Source organism: Manis pentadactyla, chromosome 5 (assembly GCF_030020395.1).
Source record: "Manis pentadactyla isolate mManPen7 chromosome 5, mManPen7.hap1, whole genome shotgun sequence".
In the NCBI taxonomy this organism is placed as follows: domain Eukaryota; kingdom Metazoa; phylum Chordata; class Mammalia; order Pholidota; family Manidae; genus Manis; species Manis pentadactyla.
The window spans coordinates 19,671,455-19,688,727 of NC_080023.1; the positions used below are offsets into that span (position 1 = coordinate 19,671,455).

The following is a 17,273-nucleotide window of genomic DNA, read 5'->3' on the forward strand; positions in this document are numbered from 1 at the left end:
CCTTTATATATATCGTGGTCTCCTGCCTGATGTTCCCTGCACTCCCGGCTCCTCTTTTTCCTCTTACGTTTTTACAGTACTCTCAATCATTTTCCAGTTCTCCCTGTGCACCGCCTCCCCAGGCCCCAATTCCCTGATCCCTCCCCTTCTTGCTGGAAACGCAGCCTTCCGGAGCCTGTCACTTTCTTCCACACTTTCATTTTGGGTACACATGGTCTTAAAAGCAGGTCCAGCTACATAATTTGCAAGGCCAAGTGCAAAATGAAAGAGCAGGGCTACCTGGTTAAAAAATGATTATGAATTTCAAGAAGACACCACTGGACCATGCACAGGACCCTTCTGAGCCCGGGATCCTGTGCCACTGGCCAGGTCACTCACCCTTGAAGCTGGCCCTGTCTGCAGTGCTTGTTGCTTTAATTCATTGTTTATTCACCATTCTCTGAACACTTTCCAATTTGCTTCTGTCATCTACAAGTGCTACATTAAGTTGCTTGATTTTGCCCAACTTTGTCAATGTTTATGAAAACCAAATAAAACTTTCTGTTTCAGTTGTTTCTTCCCACCATCTCTTTTGCTGATCTGCAGAAGTGCTATGAGATTCCCTTCTCAGCCCACATGCCTGTGGAAGTTGGTGCTTGGGTATTTCTGCCATTCAGAACCCCTCAAAATCATGCTGTAGATTAAAATGGCACTGAGGAGGTACCACCCCTAAAGAGGGCCCGGAGGAGAGGTAGGTACAGTACCTAGGCCATCGTATCAAGATCACCCATGTAATATGCATTACTCAGGGAATGGCTCAGAGTAAGCCTTCAATGAGCAATGACCAGTATTATTTCCTTGCTTTTCTCAGCCGATAACTAAGATACTGTCATAATGCAGACTCACAGTAATAGTTTAATAACTTTTCTTCCAGATTGGAAGGCTCTCACCTTTTCCTCCCGGAGGCCTGTAGTCCCAGCTGGTTACCACCCACCGCTGGCAGCCATTGTCCCACATCTCTGCGGCCCACCCCCCACCTAAAGGTATGGCCACCTACTTGTTGGTCTGCCTCTGGTGCTGGATGACCATGTTTTTCTCATGGATTGTCTCCAACAGGGCCGTTGCCAGAGATTTCAGATCAGAAATGGACTGTGGAGTAGCTGGGAGACTGCAGCCATGATCCTCAGATAATAAGTCCTGAACTAGGTGGGACATAAAATTTACAACTCAGCCTTAAATCCTTCCGGAATGTTGGAATGCAAATCAATGTCAACTCTTCCCCAATAATGAAGCTTGAAGAGGTTCCCAGCTTCTGAATGCTATGTTGTATTGAAGAGTTCACTTCAAGTGTCAAAAGCAAAAGAAAACCAAATTCAGTGTGAAGGTGAGACAGAAAGGAGGATGTTCTCATGGACTACTTTCAACAATTTTAAAAGGATAATAATCTATTGCACGTGTCCGGTATCTTACACTTTCAAAACACTTTCATACAGACTCACTAATTTGATACTTAAAAAAAAACCCACGTGGGCAGTATTATTTATTCCCATTTCATAGACAGGAAAGCAAGTTACTGATGGGTTAAAAACATTTGCTTAAGGTCATCCAGCCATGCAATGACAATGACCCGAGTCCTGAGCAACTTGCTTGGATCACTTTCTCATGGTGGGCTATCTTTGGTGAGTGGCAAAACCAGGCAGGAGATTACTTAAAATACAAAATATATTTTGTGTAGGCATGCTTTTAGAAACAAAGAGATAACACAAAACACAACAACCACTTGTACTCCTACCAGACAGAAAAAAAGAAACAGTATAAAATTTTCACTGTGTCTTTGAACACCATTTTCCTATATGCCTATATGTAGATATATAAACTCATACATTTTTTTCTTCAAAAATGGAGAAAGCTCTTTTTTTCTACTTGACCCTAGTCTCCATCATTAATAGCTCCTAAAACATGAAGTGTAATGGCTAAAATATAATGTAATGGCTCACACAGTCCATGTATAAATATATAACTTACTTAACTACTGCTGAATATTGATAAAGTTTCCTATGTTTTTTATTGTAATGAATATATGAAGAACTTTCTTGAGGCAAAATTTTTCATATGTCTGTAATTATTTCTTGCTGGCTCAGTGGGGATCGATTTAAAGCTTTTCATAATAGGTTGCCAAGTGGTTATATAGAAAGATTGGGCTGGGTTTACTGCTCTGCCACAGCGTTTGAATGTGGCTGGCCTTCCCCATGTCAGGGATAATGTCTTAACGTTCAAAGATATTTGGCTATCAAGAGTATCCAGAGCTAACTTAGACGGGCTACATCACATTTATGTAGAGTATTACAGTTTTCTTCTTAAAAACAATTCTAGGGTGTCCTTGTTTAGTTGAGTGAAAAAAGGGAGTTGCCTGGAAAAGTGCCTTCGTTATCAGGTAGGCTAGAGATTCAGCACTTTTTTTTAAGCCAGCCTAGCTCTAATTAAGACTGCCACCTGATCGTTGCTGGTCTGCACTGCCAACAACTCAAAAGTGGGCCAGTCGAGCTTGTTCAACTTGAGGCTCATGTTTAGAACTGAATTCCCAAATATTAAGTGTCAGAAGTGAGCACTCTGCTATTTATTCCCCTGGACTGTTCCTGGAAGATCATTATTTTTCATCAGAATTGACAAGAAGGTGGAAGAAAATTGCAATCAATAAAAGCTTCTTTGAAAAAGGCATATGTTCCATGATAAAATGATTTCAGCAGCTATGAGACTTTTCTATTCTGCTCATAGAGGCCAGGAAAAGGAGAAACTTGATGGGGTTGGAGAATATACCTGGAAATGCTAAACTGGTGATCAGAGAAGGGAAAACACTCCTGAAAGAAGAGCACAATGCGGGAAATAGATGCAAATGGGGTTCAATCATTAGAGATAATCTCTAATGCTGTGGTTCTCAAAGCAGGGTCCCCATACCATTATCAGCATCATCTAAGAACTTTTTAGAAATGCATATTCTAAATGGGTCCAGCCCAGACCTACTACATCAGAAACTCTGAGAGAGGGCCCAGTGACCTGCATTTTAACAAGCTCCCAAGCAATGCTTATGGAGGCAGAAGTTTGGGAACTGTTCTAAGAATCACCTTAGTTCCCTGTTCACAAAACAAGATATGGACTCACAGCTCTAGCTTTCCATGACCGGGACCATGCGTGGCTCCTCCCAGAGAGCAAACCCTACCTTGCTTTGCAGACAGGACTCCAGTCAGAGCGCTGCTGCTGGATTTACCCTGGCCTTTTGAGTTTTTCCGTCTCTCGAGAGCATTCTAAAGTGGGAGAAAATTAAAACTTCTGTCAGAAAAGCCAATCATGGAAAAGTACCTACGTACAGTAGATGAATCCTCCCATCCAGCACACAAGAACACTTTGAGAACTCCAAATGCTGGTCCAACTTTCAGAATTCTGAATCCTTGCCAAAGAGTTATGATTTTTATGGACTGGGTAAAGAGTTTTTTTTAAAGTTGGTGCCTGGTGAAATGACTGAAATTATATTCTCCTATATATAAAAGACACTCAGTGCATATTTGTTTAATTAAATCAAGTCTCAGCAAGAACTCAGACTAATGTGTGAAGTCACTGTATGAAAGCCTCTTCTGAACAGACATGAGAAGGAGAACATGTTTACTTTCCTGTACAAATGCCAAAGACTGTTAGCGGGATCTGGAAGGATTCTGTGGCTGGACTGAAACAAAAGTCATGATGGAATAGTGACATCTGCCCTGGACACAAGATTAAGGAAATATATGTGTGCCACCTAAGTGTCATTCCTAGGACAGACTCTTACATTAAAATTGGTATTTCCTATATAGTACTATATATATGTACTTCTATGCTTGGCAGAGAGAACTGAATAAATGTTTAATGAATGCATACACACATTTTTAAAACTTACATATTAATTATACAACTTTAAAAGCTGTATTCTTCTTTGGCTGCATGTGTATATATAGACTGGTGTGATCTAAAGTATGGCCCCCAAAGAATGGAAACTAAGAACAGCATGGAGAATTCTGAGAAAAAGCTAACATTAAAGGCCAGGAAAACGAGAAGTTTCTCTCAAGCATCTAGCCTGCTGTAAAGCTTCCCTCTCAGGAAGAGAAATCAATCTATTTTCAAAGCAGAGAAACCCAAGAGATTTTTCTAATTATAACACTTACAACTGACATCTGCAGAAATAGATATTATCAAACTAATGGTGCTGGAATCAGACTAAGTAACAGTGGGGAGAATTTAAACATTCTGTCCTTTCAGTGTGATACGAACATGGTCGTTCAGAGTGTGATTTCCCAATCTTTGTTTCTTTATCACTCAGAAACTATTTTCTTACGGATGATGATGAGACTAATAGCATCTGATGACAGAACATTTTACAGAAAAGCCAGATGAGAAACCTAATTTCTTCAGGACCCGAGGCTGTAAGGCGGCCACCTCCAGGTTCTAGTGGCTCCTGTGTGTCCTGTCCAGATCATAGCAACAGAAGGAGCTCTTGGAAAGGCTGTTTCTGTTGTTTTGGGGGGTTAATTATTAACAGTTACCTCAGAGCTCTTATTGGACTCTACCTGGGAGGGCAGGCAAGCACTAAAATATCTTTGGCACATAGAAGAGAATTAAAATAGAATGACATTTAGATGCACGATAGTGAATCACCACCACCATCATCATGACTTTCTACCTTGTATTTGGCGATGTTAGACTTCAAGAGGTTGACCTCTTCGTGAAGTTGCTTTAATCTCTCTTGAAGGTACCTGGAAAAAAATTATAAGCATTCAGAGGCAAAATAACAAAACATACACTCATGCAGGAGAGGAAAAAAAAAGAAAACCATGTGCCTGAAGACCCATCTTTTACATAAATTCCTTTTTACCAGTGGAAAGGGGAAGTACAAGTGCATTGCTGTTCCCTCTTCTTAAATGGATGCGATCAAGGTCAAATATGCCCAAATGATAGCAACCCCACTTTAGAACAGCCCTCTGCAGAGATCCCCTAAGGGGTAGCAGCACAGTTTTCACATAATTCTCATTAAGATGATTCCACTGGGAAGGGAGGCAGGAAGAGGCGACACCAGACATAACATTAAGTTAGACATATATACACACTGAAGTTTGCCTCGGGGAAAAGAAACAGCTAAGGGAATTTCTCAATTTATTTTCTTATTCTTTCCCCTCTCCTTGATAGCAGTAACAAGCTGCTGTCACTGGCTCCCTACCCTTCCCACCCAATGGGGAGGGTAGTGGGGAAGGGAGAGAGGGGTATGTATCTGGGTGTGGAGGTGTGCAGTATTTCTTTTCTGACTCTACGACTAATATATGATATTAATATCATCGTTGTGGGGTTGTGACTCTCCTTTCACTGTGAGGCAGTTTTCTCAAACATAAATAGGGCTGCAAATAATTCCCAGCCTGCAGGCCCGTGGACAGCCAGCATTCTACCTGTGTAGGCCTGGGTTTCGCCACTTGCCTGTTCTCCATACACAGGGCGTCCACATCAATGATACGGTTCTCGTGCCCACCCAGGATGTGGTTTAGCTCCTGGTTGAGCCTCTCCACTTTGTCCTGGTAGGAAGACCGCTCTTCTTTGACATCCTGAAGCTCATCTACAGAGGCCTGCAGGTCATGCTCCAGAGACTCAATCTGAAACCAAAGGGAGAGCCCTTACTCAAGATGTTCTTCAGTTGTTGGCTTTATGGCCAGAGATGGAGCCTTCTGCTCCGTTGGCTGACTTTTAGAGCTTATTAATACCACCTGCATGCTATAAAGACCATAAGTGCCATGCACCGGAATACAGTAAAAGCTAAAATGAAGGGGATGACTTCCTGACAGACACTTACAATATCTAGTATAGGATGGGGCAGCAGCTTGGAAACGCAGAACTCATTCTGTACCAACTGCAGCATGGCCCTAAAGCCTGAGGCTTGGAGAAGGCAAATCCGGACATGGGGAAGAGCAGCTAGCATCTTACACATATATACTTTTTCAAAATCCACCAGACCCAGAAGTCATCTTCTGCTCTTCAAAACCAATTAGTAAGAGGAGGAAGACGAAGTCCAGGCTCTCATGGCTAGTTCCTAACTAGGACTCAGTACCCATTGAGATTTTGCCTAAAGAGCATCTCTCGGCATTTCAGTGGAAACTTGCAACTTAAGACCAGCTATGTCTGGTGTTGGGTGGGTGGGTAGTGTCTTGTTGTCTTCAGAACAATGGCACCCAGAGTAAGAGAGCAGACCTCCTGCAAGCCAGAAATGCACGCGGCAACTTGGGAACCTCGCATAGTCCTGGGGAAGTACCTGTGTTCTCCTTCCTCCCCTGACTCACAGCCCAAACACGCCACACTCGCTAAGGGACATTCCCCACTCCCAGTGGATGTTAGCAATGACCTGCTCCTTGGCTTTCTCCAGCTGCTGAACCAAGTCTTCACGTTCATGGGCTGCAAAGTGCCGCACGCCGATTTCTTCATCTCCGAGCCTCTGTTTGGCAATTGTCATCCTCAAGAGCTGCATTTGCCAGGAGTAGAAAAAGAAAAAAGAGAGAGAGAGAAATGTGTATGGTAAGATGAACAGATCCAAATAAAAACCCAAGATTACTAGGCAGAAAGTTTTGGGAGAGAAGTTTTTTTTTAAATACTAGGGAAAGGCATAAGACAAAGAAATTTCTTGCCAATATCATGAATTAAAAAAATATGTAATATATAGTATTTTGTACACACATGCACACACAGACATGTACATGCATAAAGAAAGAGCCTGGGCATTTGAAGGTGGATATCCTGCATCCCACAGTTACATTGAGGAAAAAAGCCCTGGGTGTCTTTTAAGTTTAGCAAAGACTGATAAATACACGAACACAATGTTGCGAAGGATCTGCTGAGATGGGAAGTATCCGATACTCTTAACAATTAGGCTATGTTATCAAGAGCCTTAAAAAAGTCCCTACCCAATGATCCAGTAACTATTTCTGACAATCTGGGCTAAGAATAATCTCACACATACACTAGCTTTAGGAAAACAGAAAAAGTAGATTACACTGTCATTTATAGAAAAAGTTAAAAAAAAAAAAACTAGAAACAATGTCTAGCAATAGTGGAATGACTAGCTAACCACAGTCCACAATCAATGAATGGGCTAGTTTGCAGCTCTTTGTGTGATGTGAACTACGTAATACCACAGAACATGCTTATGATGTTGTGTTGACTGGGGAGAAAAGCAGACTCCCTTTCATATGCAGTATGATTGAAATTATGCTAAGAACCCATACACAAAAGAAAAAAATTACCAAATACTCCGAAAACTTAAAATGTGTGTTTAGGCAATGGCAAAACTATGTATGTTCTGCTGTTTTCTTTATTTTAAAATAAGCATACATGACCTTCATAACAGACTTTTATTTGTATGTTTAAAAATCCCCAGGGATAAAAGTCCACAGTCTTCAAAATGTAATTTTCCATAAGTTCCCCAAACTCTGGAGCCAAGCTCCATGCATAGCCCCAAACCTTCTTGTAGAACCATGACAGCAACTATGGGAGAGATGCCAGGAAGGTCCGAGGGTCCCAGAGCATCCCTTCCATGCCGATCACAGTGCCAAGTTTTTTAAAGTTTGGCACTGCTTCCTAAAACTTCTTCTGAAGAGGTTGTCAGCCTGATTCCCCACCTTCCTGTGTGCAGATGGGCTCCATACATAGATGAGATCCTGGGACAGTTTTTGTCACACAGATCTGACCCAGCCAGCTGTGCCTGAGTGGGGCATGCTCTTCCTTGTTTGGGGAAGAATTGTAAGTTCATTGCCAGTAGAGTAAATGGCTTTATTTTCAAGTCTCTAAAGGATTTAGGGTCAGGTGAGAAATAGAAAGTCAAAAGCCAAGGTAAAACATTAAGCAGACTGAAACAACAAATAACAGCAATGAACTTTGAAAGACATACTGATGGAAGAAAAGAGCATTTTCAAATGACATCTATTTTGGATCCTTATTTGAAAACTACTCAATTGAATTAGATGAATATTTGTTGTGTACCTACTATGAGCTAAAGCACCACTGTGATTGGGAAGACGATGTTCTCGGCAGGCAGAATGGCTTGAACAATAGCCTGGCAGGGGATGGACAACACTTAGGTGTACAGATGGCTGTCCTTAAAGGCACCTGATCAAGTCGCTTCTTATTCCTCAAGGATTCTGTAATTGTGAGTTTGCCTACCTGCAAACTTATTTGTAATCTCAAAATCAACATTTTGGTGCTTTCACTTCATGGGCGAATACTAGCAGATAAGCCCAGAGTTGTGAAAAATGTGAATCATCCTACCAGAATGCTCCCAGCTAAGGTAGAACAAGGCAATAGCAATACTCTACTTTCTTGTTTCAGCTCTCCTACTGTAAACAAGTGTCCTTTTTATGGTCTTTTTAGTGTTTTCACATTTTTAAGCTTTTTGGCATGTTGCTGTTTATAATGGCCCCTGCACAGTGCTGAAGTACTGTCTGGTGTTCATAAGGGTGGGCTCCCGTCTGTGACATGCCTGACAGAGAATATATGGGCGTTAGATAAACTTTGCTCAGGAACGAATTACAGTGCTATTAGCCTAGAGTTCAAAGTTACATAAACAACAATATAAATTTTAAAAGGTTCCTGTAAACAGAAACACACAGAAAGCAAAGTTATGTAGTGATCAGTTGACATAAATATTGTGACCAGAGGCTCAGAGGAACCTAATCTTGCATTTCCCCTAGGAGCAATGATTATTTGCTGATCAGTGCTGGCAGTGAATTTAGAGACTTATTTACAGCAAATAATGGGAATCAACTGTATTAGGGCAACATGGGGTTTATGGCAGAACTGGGTAATTCAACTGAAAGTTGATATGTGAAAACAACTTTTATGTCACACAATCTCTTGGCTCAGGACTTGCAGAATCCCAAGTGGTTCTACAGAAACACAGGCAGCTAACCAAATAAACATTTCTCAGATAAAAGGGTCTAAGAACAAGAAGGCTTGTGCCTTCTTTGGCATGAGGCAACAGGAGGCCTGAGACGTGGCTTTGAAAGTAGGGCACTTTTCTTAGTAATGTGAAAAGCCAGACTGACAGCCTGAACTTTAAGTAATAAAACACCACTGTGGTTTTCCATTCACGGTACGCTTCACTGAACAGTTAATTTAGAAACACACAATGATGTTTGCTTAATGTCAATTAATTATTAAACATGTTTATTGAGGTCTGACAGCCATATAAGAGAGTCATCTTTTATATACTAGATGCCTGTTAAGCTTCAATAAATATGTTAACAATCGTTTGGTGTTTAATGTGCATACAATATCGCTTATTAAATCTCAGGGCTGCATTGGTCGAAACACTTATTTTTAAAACTAAGGCCCAAGCTGGTAATAGGTGAATCATCAGTTCATCTGAAACTCAAGTATAATCAGCTGAAGGAGTCCAAGGAGGCCACTGCAATAAGGGTGGCATCATCCAGAGAGTTATCCTGCCTTCCCAGCTGCCCTCGCAGGCCCTGGAGTCTGTCTTTGCTGGGGTTTGTGTCCTGGCTCCAGTCTGCAAGCTGTGCAACCTTGGGCTCATGTCTGAACTTCTCTAAGTTGCAGTATCTTCCACGGTAAAAATACAACAGTAATATATAGCTTCCTTGGATGGTTGCTATGAGCACGAAGTGGGAGAGAGGGTGGAGCTGCCTTAAATGAGCATTTGACTTAGGGGAATTAATAAGGGGGAAAATGAGGAGGAAAGAGAGATGGAAGACAAAATGAGAGAGAAATTGGAATTTTAAAAATTGGATGACTCTGTCCACCTTTGCTTTCAGTGTCCCAGACTGAGTGTGAGCGGGAAGGGGAACCAGTGATACATTTAGGCAAAATCACACTGTTGGTGTTTTATACAGAGTGCCGCTGTTCAGGAGCATAAATGACCACGTACCCTGAACTTTATGGACAACTTAAAGGACCGTCAAAGGGAATTTTGGCTAAACACAAGTTTTTGCCTCTCACTTGCTGACTTCAGGGCCTAACCCTAAAAGAGAATGTGATTTCTTACAATACTTAGCACAGCCCCTGGATTATAAAAATTGCTCAATAAATGTTAGCTGCTATTATGATTACTGTTATGATTATCATCACTTCACCCTCTGCATGAGTTTCCCCATACACACGCCCACTGGGGAAGTCTGATCTTTCTTCTAAGCTGGAGGAGGCAGAGCTCTGGAGCCAACTTTATCTTTAGACTGCAGACAATGATGTTGATTTCCCACCCTGGAAATGGCTATGAAGCAACTGCTTGAAGCCTTTAATTCTCTCAAACAGGGCCATCAAAACTCTAAGGCCAACCTCCCTGTGCCAACCGATGAGGTGGATCATTGCCCTGCAAGGTGCATGTACTGCCACCAAGAGATGCATTCATTTGTTGATTTAGGTGGAAATAAACATTTATGAATGAATTATGGGTGTGAGTCGTCAGCGTATGGATGAGACACAGCTGCAGCTGGGACAGGGCCATGAAACAGTGTGGCAAATGGCTCTTGGGCACCCTTCCCCTACCCTGCTGGTGGAGCCCGAATCCTCCGCCAAGGCCCCGCTCAAACCCTGGTCCCCACAGGGCCCCCCAGTGGGAATGACTTGTTCCTTCCTTGATCTCTTCTGGGGCTTCATCCCTCAGAACCCTCCACATTTTCTCCCTCATCCTATTGCATTTGCCTCAAGCCAGTGGACACTGAGAGCAGCCGGTAGGACCAGCTATTATTCCCTAGGTGTTCTTTGTGCTCAGACCCTGCTCTGCTGATCCTAGTCATGGGTCCTTGGCAGGTCTTCTAACCTGGTTGGGCCCCCAGGGACATCAATTTCTTTTGAAAATGGGGATCATCTTAGTCCATTCAGGTTGCTGTAACAGACTATCATAGGCCAGGTGGCTTATACACAATAAGCATTTATTTCTCATAGTTCTAGAGGCTGGGAAGTCTAGCAAATTCTGTGTCTGGTGAAGGCCTGCTTCCTGGTTCTTAGATGGCAGTCTCTTTGCCGTGGCCTCACATCGGGGAGAGAGAAGAACTATCTTGGGCTACTTTGTTCGCTGATGCTGTGCCTTTGGGCCCACATCCTTAGTATTCTCATTTTTTGCAATATCGATAGGATCAGAATTTTCCAAATCCTGAAGTTATGGTTCCTTTTTGCTGAAAAATTCCATCTTCAAATCATTTCTCTCTTTCTGCATTTTATAAGCAGTCAGGAGAAACCAACCTGCTCCTTCAAACTCTGCTTAAAACCTCCTTAGCTTAATACCTAGTTTCATGTCTAGGAATTTCTACCTTACATAAAACAATAGAACTTGAACACAGTTTGGCCAAGTTCTTGGCCACTTTATAAGAAGGATGGCCTTTCCCCTAGTTTCCAATAATATGGTCCCCATTTCTATCTAAGATCTCATCAGAATCATCTTTGCTGTTCAAATTTCTACCAATGGTCTGTTCAGCATTACTTAGGCATTCTCTAAGAAGCCTGAGGCCTTCCCTATAGTGCTCCTCTCTTTTTCCTGGGCCCTTATCAGAATTGCCCTATATGGCCTGTTCTCAACAATGTGGACTTTCATAGCAGGCACCTCAAAAGGCACCTATCCTAGTCCATGAGGGCTGCTATAACAGAAGACCATAGAGTGGGTAGCTTATAAACAACAAAAATGTATTGCCTATAGTTTTGAAGGCAAGTAAATCCAAGATCGAGGCACCAGCAGATTTGGCGTCCAGTGAAAGCCTGCTTCGCAGTTCACAGCCAGCCATCTTCTCATATGTCCTCATGTGGCACAAGGGGAAAAATCTCAGTAAGGCTGCTTTTATGAGGGCACTAATCCCATTCATGAGAATTCACCATCATAACTAATCACCTCCCAAAGGCCCCATCTCCAAATACCATCACTTTTGGGGTTAGGTTTCAATGTATGAATTTTGGGAGACACCTTCAATCTTTAGTAAGGATAAAAGTTATCTTGCAGACAGGATAGTTATGTACAGCTGTCCAGGCTGTGCACTGCATAACACCAAGTCTGTGGGTCTCTATCCCTACAGTGTAAAGACGTAATGCAATAATCACTGTTGATGTGACTCTTTGATGAGCTTTGAAAGTGCAACCCCCAGTCATAGTTGGTATGGTTTTGATGCTTGTACAGTGATTCTCTATTTGCCAGGGTTAATGGGAAGATCAGAAGAAAGAATTGTTAACAGGAAGTGGATGCTATTCCTTCCTCACTCCCAGTCCTTGTGCACTGCTACAAATAGGACCCCTCGGGAGAGGTCAGCCTCAAAAGGCATTTATTAAACATTCATCTGGCATGGTGCTGTGCTGGGTGGCTTAATAAACAAGGCTCTGCCTATCTTTTTTTTTCTTTTCCTGTTGGTTTTCTCCACATCCTCTCCAACTGCCCACTGACTTTCGGAAATGTCCTAGAATAAATTAGACACAAAAGCTTAAAAAGGCTCCAAATGGGCAACTCTGTTGTACATAACACAGTCCAAATTCCTAGACCTATATGACAATCCAGTCCTAGCTTTAAACAAAAGGATCTGTCACTTAAGGGAAAACAACAACAACAAGTTTTCATTCTATTCCTCCCAAGGGTCTGGAGATCATACCACACACACTCACTAGTGTGTGTTTTAATGTCTCGCAGCTAATGAGCACCCAGTTTAGGCCAAACAATGTGTAAGAAGCTTTTCTTATACATCATACCTCCAGTGGATTTTCACTGTCCTCAAATAAATGCCAAGGCCCTTAGTCAGCCTTACAAGGTACAACAGAGGTCGTGAACTGCTCCCTGCCTGCCTCCTGACCCCACCACCAACCATTTTCCTTATTCTCTGTTCTCTAGCTACATCAGCTTCCTTTCAGTCTGAAAGATATAAGCTTGGATCTGCCTCTGGGCCTTTGCACATCCTCTGCCCTTGGTCTGTCCAGAACCAGCTTCTTTCGTTTCTTTCAGGTCTCAAATCAAATGTTACCTCCTCTAAGACATCCTCCCTGGACACCATCACTGAAGCCATTCACCTCCAAGTGGCTCACCCTCACACCACCCTGCCCGACTGTCTTCACCCTACTTACAGAAATGACCTCCTCCATCTGCTCATGTCTCCCCACCATCAGCTCCAATAGAGCAGGCTCCTGACCTATCATATGCACTGACTGCCCCAGCACCTGTAACAGGACCTGGCTAACCATCGAGAGTCCCTAAATGCTTCTTAAATGTCAGAATCCTCTCATTTGATGCTCCCCACAACTCCAGGAGGCAGACACTGTCATGACCTCTTTAGAAGAGAGAACCCCCAGAAAGGCTGACACACAGCTGCAGCTAGGTCTCCTCTCCCTGGGGCCCACACTCAGCTCAGCAGGCACAGTGTCCCCTCACCTGACCTTCTAGTCTCAACACTTACAACAAACACAGCGCTTCCCATGCCAGGCCCTGCCTTAGGTGCTCACTCACATCAGACCATTTACACCCAACAAGCACACTCAGAGGTACCATTACTGTCCACATTTCCTGATGAGAAACCGGGACACAGAGAGGTGACATAAGCTGCCCACATGACAAACCTTATAAAAGGTAGGGCAGAAGTTCAGTCCTGGCTGCCTAAGGTTCTGGAGTTATTGCTGGGCTGCTTCTCTCCCCAGCTCCACAGCCACAGCCCAGCTGCTCTCAGCCGAGTGTGTTCTGGGTTAACTCTTCATGTTTAATTCTCATAAAAGGCTCTCTGGGCCCCCTGCCATGCCTCCAGCCTCTCAAGCTTGTCTCGGCACCTCATCCCTAGGCCATCTGACCACCTACCACCATGCTTCCTTCAGGTTTCTGTGCAAAAGGAACATGAACACAGGCAGCCTTCCCTGACCATGCAACATAAACAGTGGCCCTGCCCTGCCCTGCCCGGGCTGCCCTCTACAGCACTCTACGTCATTTCTCCACTTAGCACCCTCTCACCTATTATACTGTATTTCATCAACTATAAGCCTCCATCAACTTTGAGACCCACTATTATGCACCTCTAAAAAAGAATAAAAAGTGCTAATCATCACTACCTGAGACCACACTGACTGTATCAGAAATGTTCAAATGTGAAAAACTGTGCATCTCAGAATCGGCAAAATATAATCCACATATTTGTGTATTTGCTTATGTCCTTTTGTCTCTGCTAGAATGGGAGCCCCATGAAGGCAGGGCCTCACTGTTTACTGCCCTGTCCCTAGGCCATGTGGTCGGATCCTCAGTAAAAAGGCATTGAAATATACCACCCAGCACAAGGCAAGTGCCACTGTTATCTCCAGAGCATACATGAGAGCAACTGACGCACACAGAAGCAGAGCAACTGGCCCGAGATCACACAGCTAGAAGCCCCTGAATTACTTCCAGACAGTTCAGTACACATTGCTCTCAGTGCCACAATCTTTATAGCACCCCATCAAACAGTTCTAAAGCTGCTTCAGCTTGTCAGTTTATTGTAAGTTGGATATGTTATATTATAAAATAAGTCTTGGGCAGAGGTATCTTTCAGAATCAGTTCTCTACTTAGAAGTGTAATTATGGCTCATGGTCTATGGGATGAATATCCAAAACCATGCTGTGTCGGTCTCATGGGCCACCCAAGCTATGAGCTCATGTAAGACAGGACAGACTCACATATGGTCTCTGACACCAAATGTGTCTAATTTATTTGATAGTAAAACATTAGGGAATACTGAACTAATCGGGCCTCTTGCTCAACTCGCTGAGCATTGTCTACAGTTCACAATTAAGATCCCAGTTAGAGCAAGATATGATGGGCTAGAGTGGTAAAGGGCACTTATCACTCATTGTAATTCTTTGTAGTTAATTTCTATAATGTCCCAAGGTGATGGCTTTTCATTAGAGTGCCCTCTTCATTTGGGTTTCCTACAGGCTAGGATTTCTCTGTGCTTCTTTGAAGCATAAAGAGGAATACTTAATAAAGAGCTCTCTGATCCTCACCCAGGACCATTAAAAACATCCACAGCTGAGCACTCTTTTTTTAAAGAAAGTATTTTTTCTTTCTTTGTACTTTAATTAGTCTCCTGCATGCTCATTGGTCTGCCTTTATTGGCTCGTGGCTTGACTTAATTGATTTGCTCATCAAATCATCCAAAAGTCCTATAGTCAATACAGGTATGTTCACAGAAGGACTCTATCGCTTTATGGTGCCAACACCAGATACAACAGAGGTATTTAGAGACTTTCAGCTGCTATAACTTAAAGCTCATTATTAAGGGCAAAACCTGTGTTCAGCTACATTTACATTGGCCAGGGGGGCCCGGGAAATGGGAAGGTATGACACCGGTAGGAGCAGTTGTCCACCTGAACATCCTCGCCTTTGAGTACCTCACATTGCATTATCGTCCTATAAAAATAGTCATGAGACTATTTTCTTACTGTCTGTCTCCCCAGTTGGAATATAAGCTCTATGAGAAAGGGCACCTTTCTTATTCCTTGATGTAGCCACAGCTCCTAGAGCATTATTCAGCATATAATAAGGCCCAAATAATGTGTTGAGGAATAAATGATGAAACCTGACAACAATTCTATAAGTAACATTACTCCCATTTTACAAATGAGGCAACTGAGGCCTGGAGGGACTATTAACTTGCTCAAAGCCACAAACACAATAACTGGCAGAGCTAGCTATAAACCTGGGTCTAACATTTTCCAGAGATGGACCTCTTAGGTGACATTGCTCTACACCAGCTGGCGGTGGCAGGCTGAAGCTCTTTTCTGGAGTGCTAATCTTTCCAACTCCTAGTTCAGCGACTCCACTTTGGTAGCCTGATATTTGTCATGACATCAGTAATTACACCACCAAAATGAGCAAAGTGCTACCATCCAGGCTTCCTCTTTTGGAGAGCTGGTCTACCAGCACACCGCTGGCTATCTGTGATTCAAATGTGCTCTGCTGGGTTCACTCACTCTTACTCATCCTTAATTTCCAGAGGCCTCCTTCTTCCTCCTGGTCTTTCCCTGGACCCACTCTTTCCTTGCTGCCCAGAAGAAGAAGCAGGCAGATGTCTGGGGCAGGAAGGGGTGCTGCCATCCTCTCAGTGGGCTGCTTTTCAGACCGGAGGCCCCAGCATTGTCTGCGTCTTTCCACTTCATTGGTCCTTATTCCTCACCGAGTGCCATGGCGAGAGCCCTGGGCAATCCCCCATCCATGATAAGCTTTTCCCAGGGTGATACGTAGAGGAGAAAGTCTTCACTTCTCCCACATGCCTCCTCTTTCCTCGTTAACCTCTCAGGTCTATAATTATCAAGGAAGGGAAGGGAGTAGAACAGGTTTTCCATCTCACACCTTTCATCTGGTTTGAAATGGGGGTTTGTGTCTGCCCAGGAGCCCTGAGAACTTCTTGGCAGGTGGTGTTACATCACAGGACCCCCACACTCCATCACAGAAACCCCAGCCACCAAACCCCACGGAGGCACTAAGCTGCTTGTAAGTCAGCATGGCAACAAATCTTTCAAGAGGCGGTTTGAAAATGCTTTATGGCATGTAGGGTTACCAGGCTCTAGCTGAACAAATGGAAAAATTAGTCTACCTTAAAATATCCAAGGCAAGTCATTTCCTATCACCTTGTTTCTTACATGTACTTAACATCTAGAATCTGGGCTTCCCAAAATGTGGCCAAGGGTCATCAGTTAAAATGGCAGCTCGGAGATAAAAATCCTCCACTTTAATAGGCACTCGTAAAATGATGCCACTGGCCCTTCTGTTTGGAAAGGGAGCAATTAGGAGCTTAACAACAATTATTAAGTATTCTTGAATTTAATGGGCTTGAGCCAGCCCCTTACCCCATGTGCACCAGGGCTCAGCAGCAGACTCTGTTCTCCTGACGGGGCCTCCCCAGGGCGTCACACCTTGAGTTTGGTTTGGTTCCTTTCTGGGATGGAGCCTCTTGCTCTTCTACTGCTTTCCTGTCCCCATATTTATAAACTACTCTTCATCCCAGGAAGAGAGCTCATGATGATGGCCAGAGTGCAGTCAGCCCATTTGTTTTCTTATATTCTTTTTCCTTACTTTCTTGAACCTGTTTGCTCTTCTTTTCATTCCTTTTGTTCATGCATTTTATTCATTCGCTCATTCATGTATCCATGTCATTGCTTCAATAAATATTTATTAAATAATATCTATGTATCAGGAACTAAGAATGTTGATTCCTAGGGATTAAGCAGTATACCCGCCAGGAATTCAGCCTGCAAAGATCTCACCCTTGGCGGGGAGAGTGCCACACAGGTGTAA

The 17,273-nt window shown here is 43.2% G+C and overlaps 1 protein-coding gene across 5 annotated transcripts in view; it reads right to left on the bottom strand.

Moving 5' to 3' along the window:
• The window catches only part of CCDC149 (coiled-coil domain containing 149), a 100,224-nt gene that overhangs the window by 26,599 nt on the left and 56,352 nt on the right, over nucleotides 1-17,273 (bottom strand). For all 5 annotated transcript variants that reach the window (XM_036920995.2, XM_036920999.2, XM_036920996.2 and 2 more), the window contains 5 exons: nucleotides 6,389-6,505; nucleotides 5,473-5,645; nucleotides 4,688-4,760; nucleotides 3,197-3,281; nucleotides 1,037-1,181 (listed from right to left, as the gene is read on the bottom strand). In XM_036920995.2, the coding sequence (XP_036776890.1) occupies nucleotides 1,037-1,181; nucleotides 3,197-3,281; nucleotides 4,688-4,760; nucleotides 5,473-5,645; nucleotides 6,389-6,505 (593 nt within the window). The remainder of the gene's footprint in view (nucleotides 1-1,036; nucleotides 1,182-3,196; nucleotides 3,282-4,687; nucleotides 4,761-5,472; nucleotides 5,646-6,388; nucleotides 6,506-17,273) is intronic.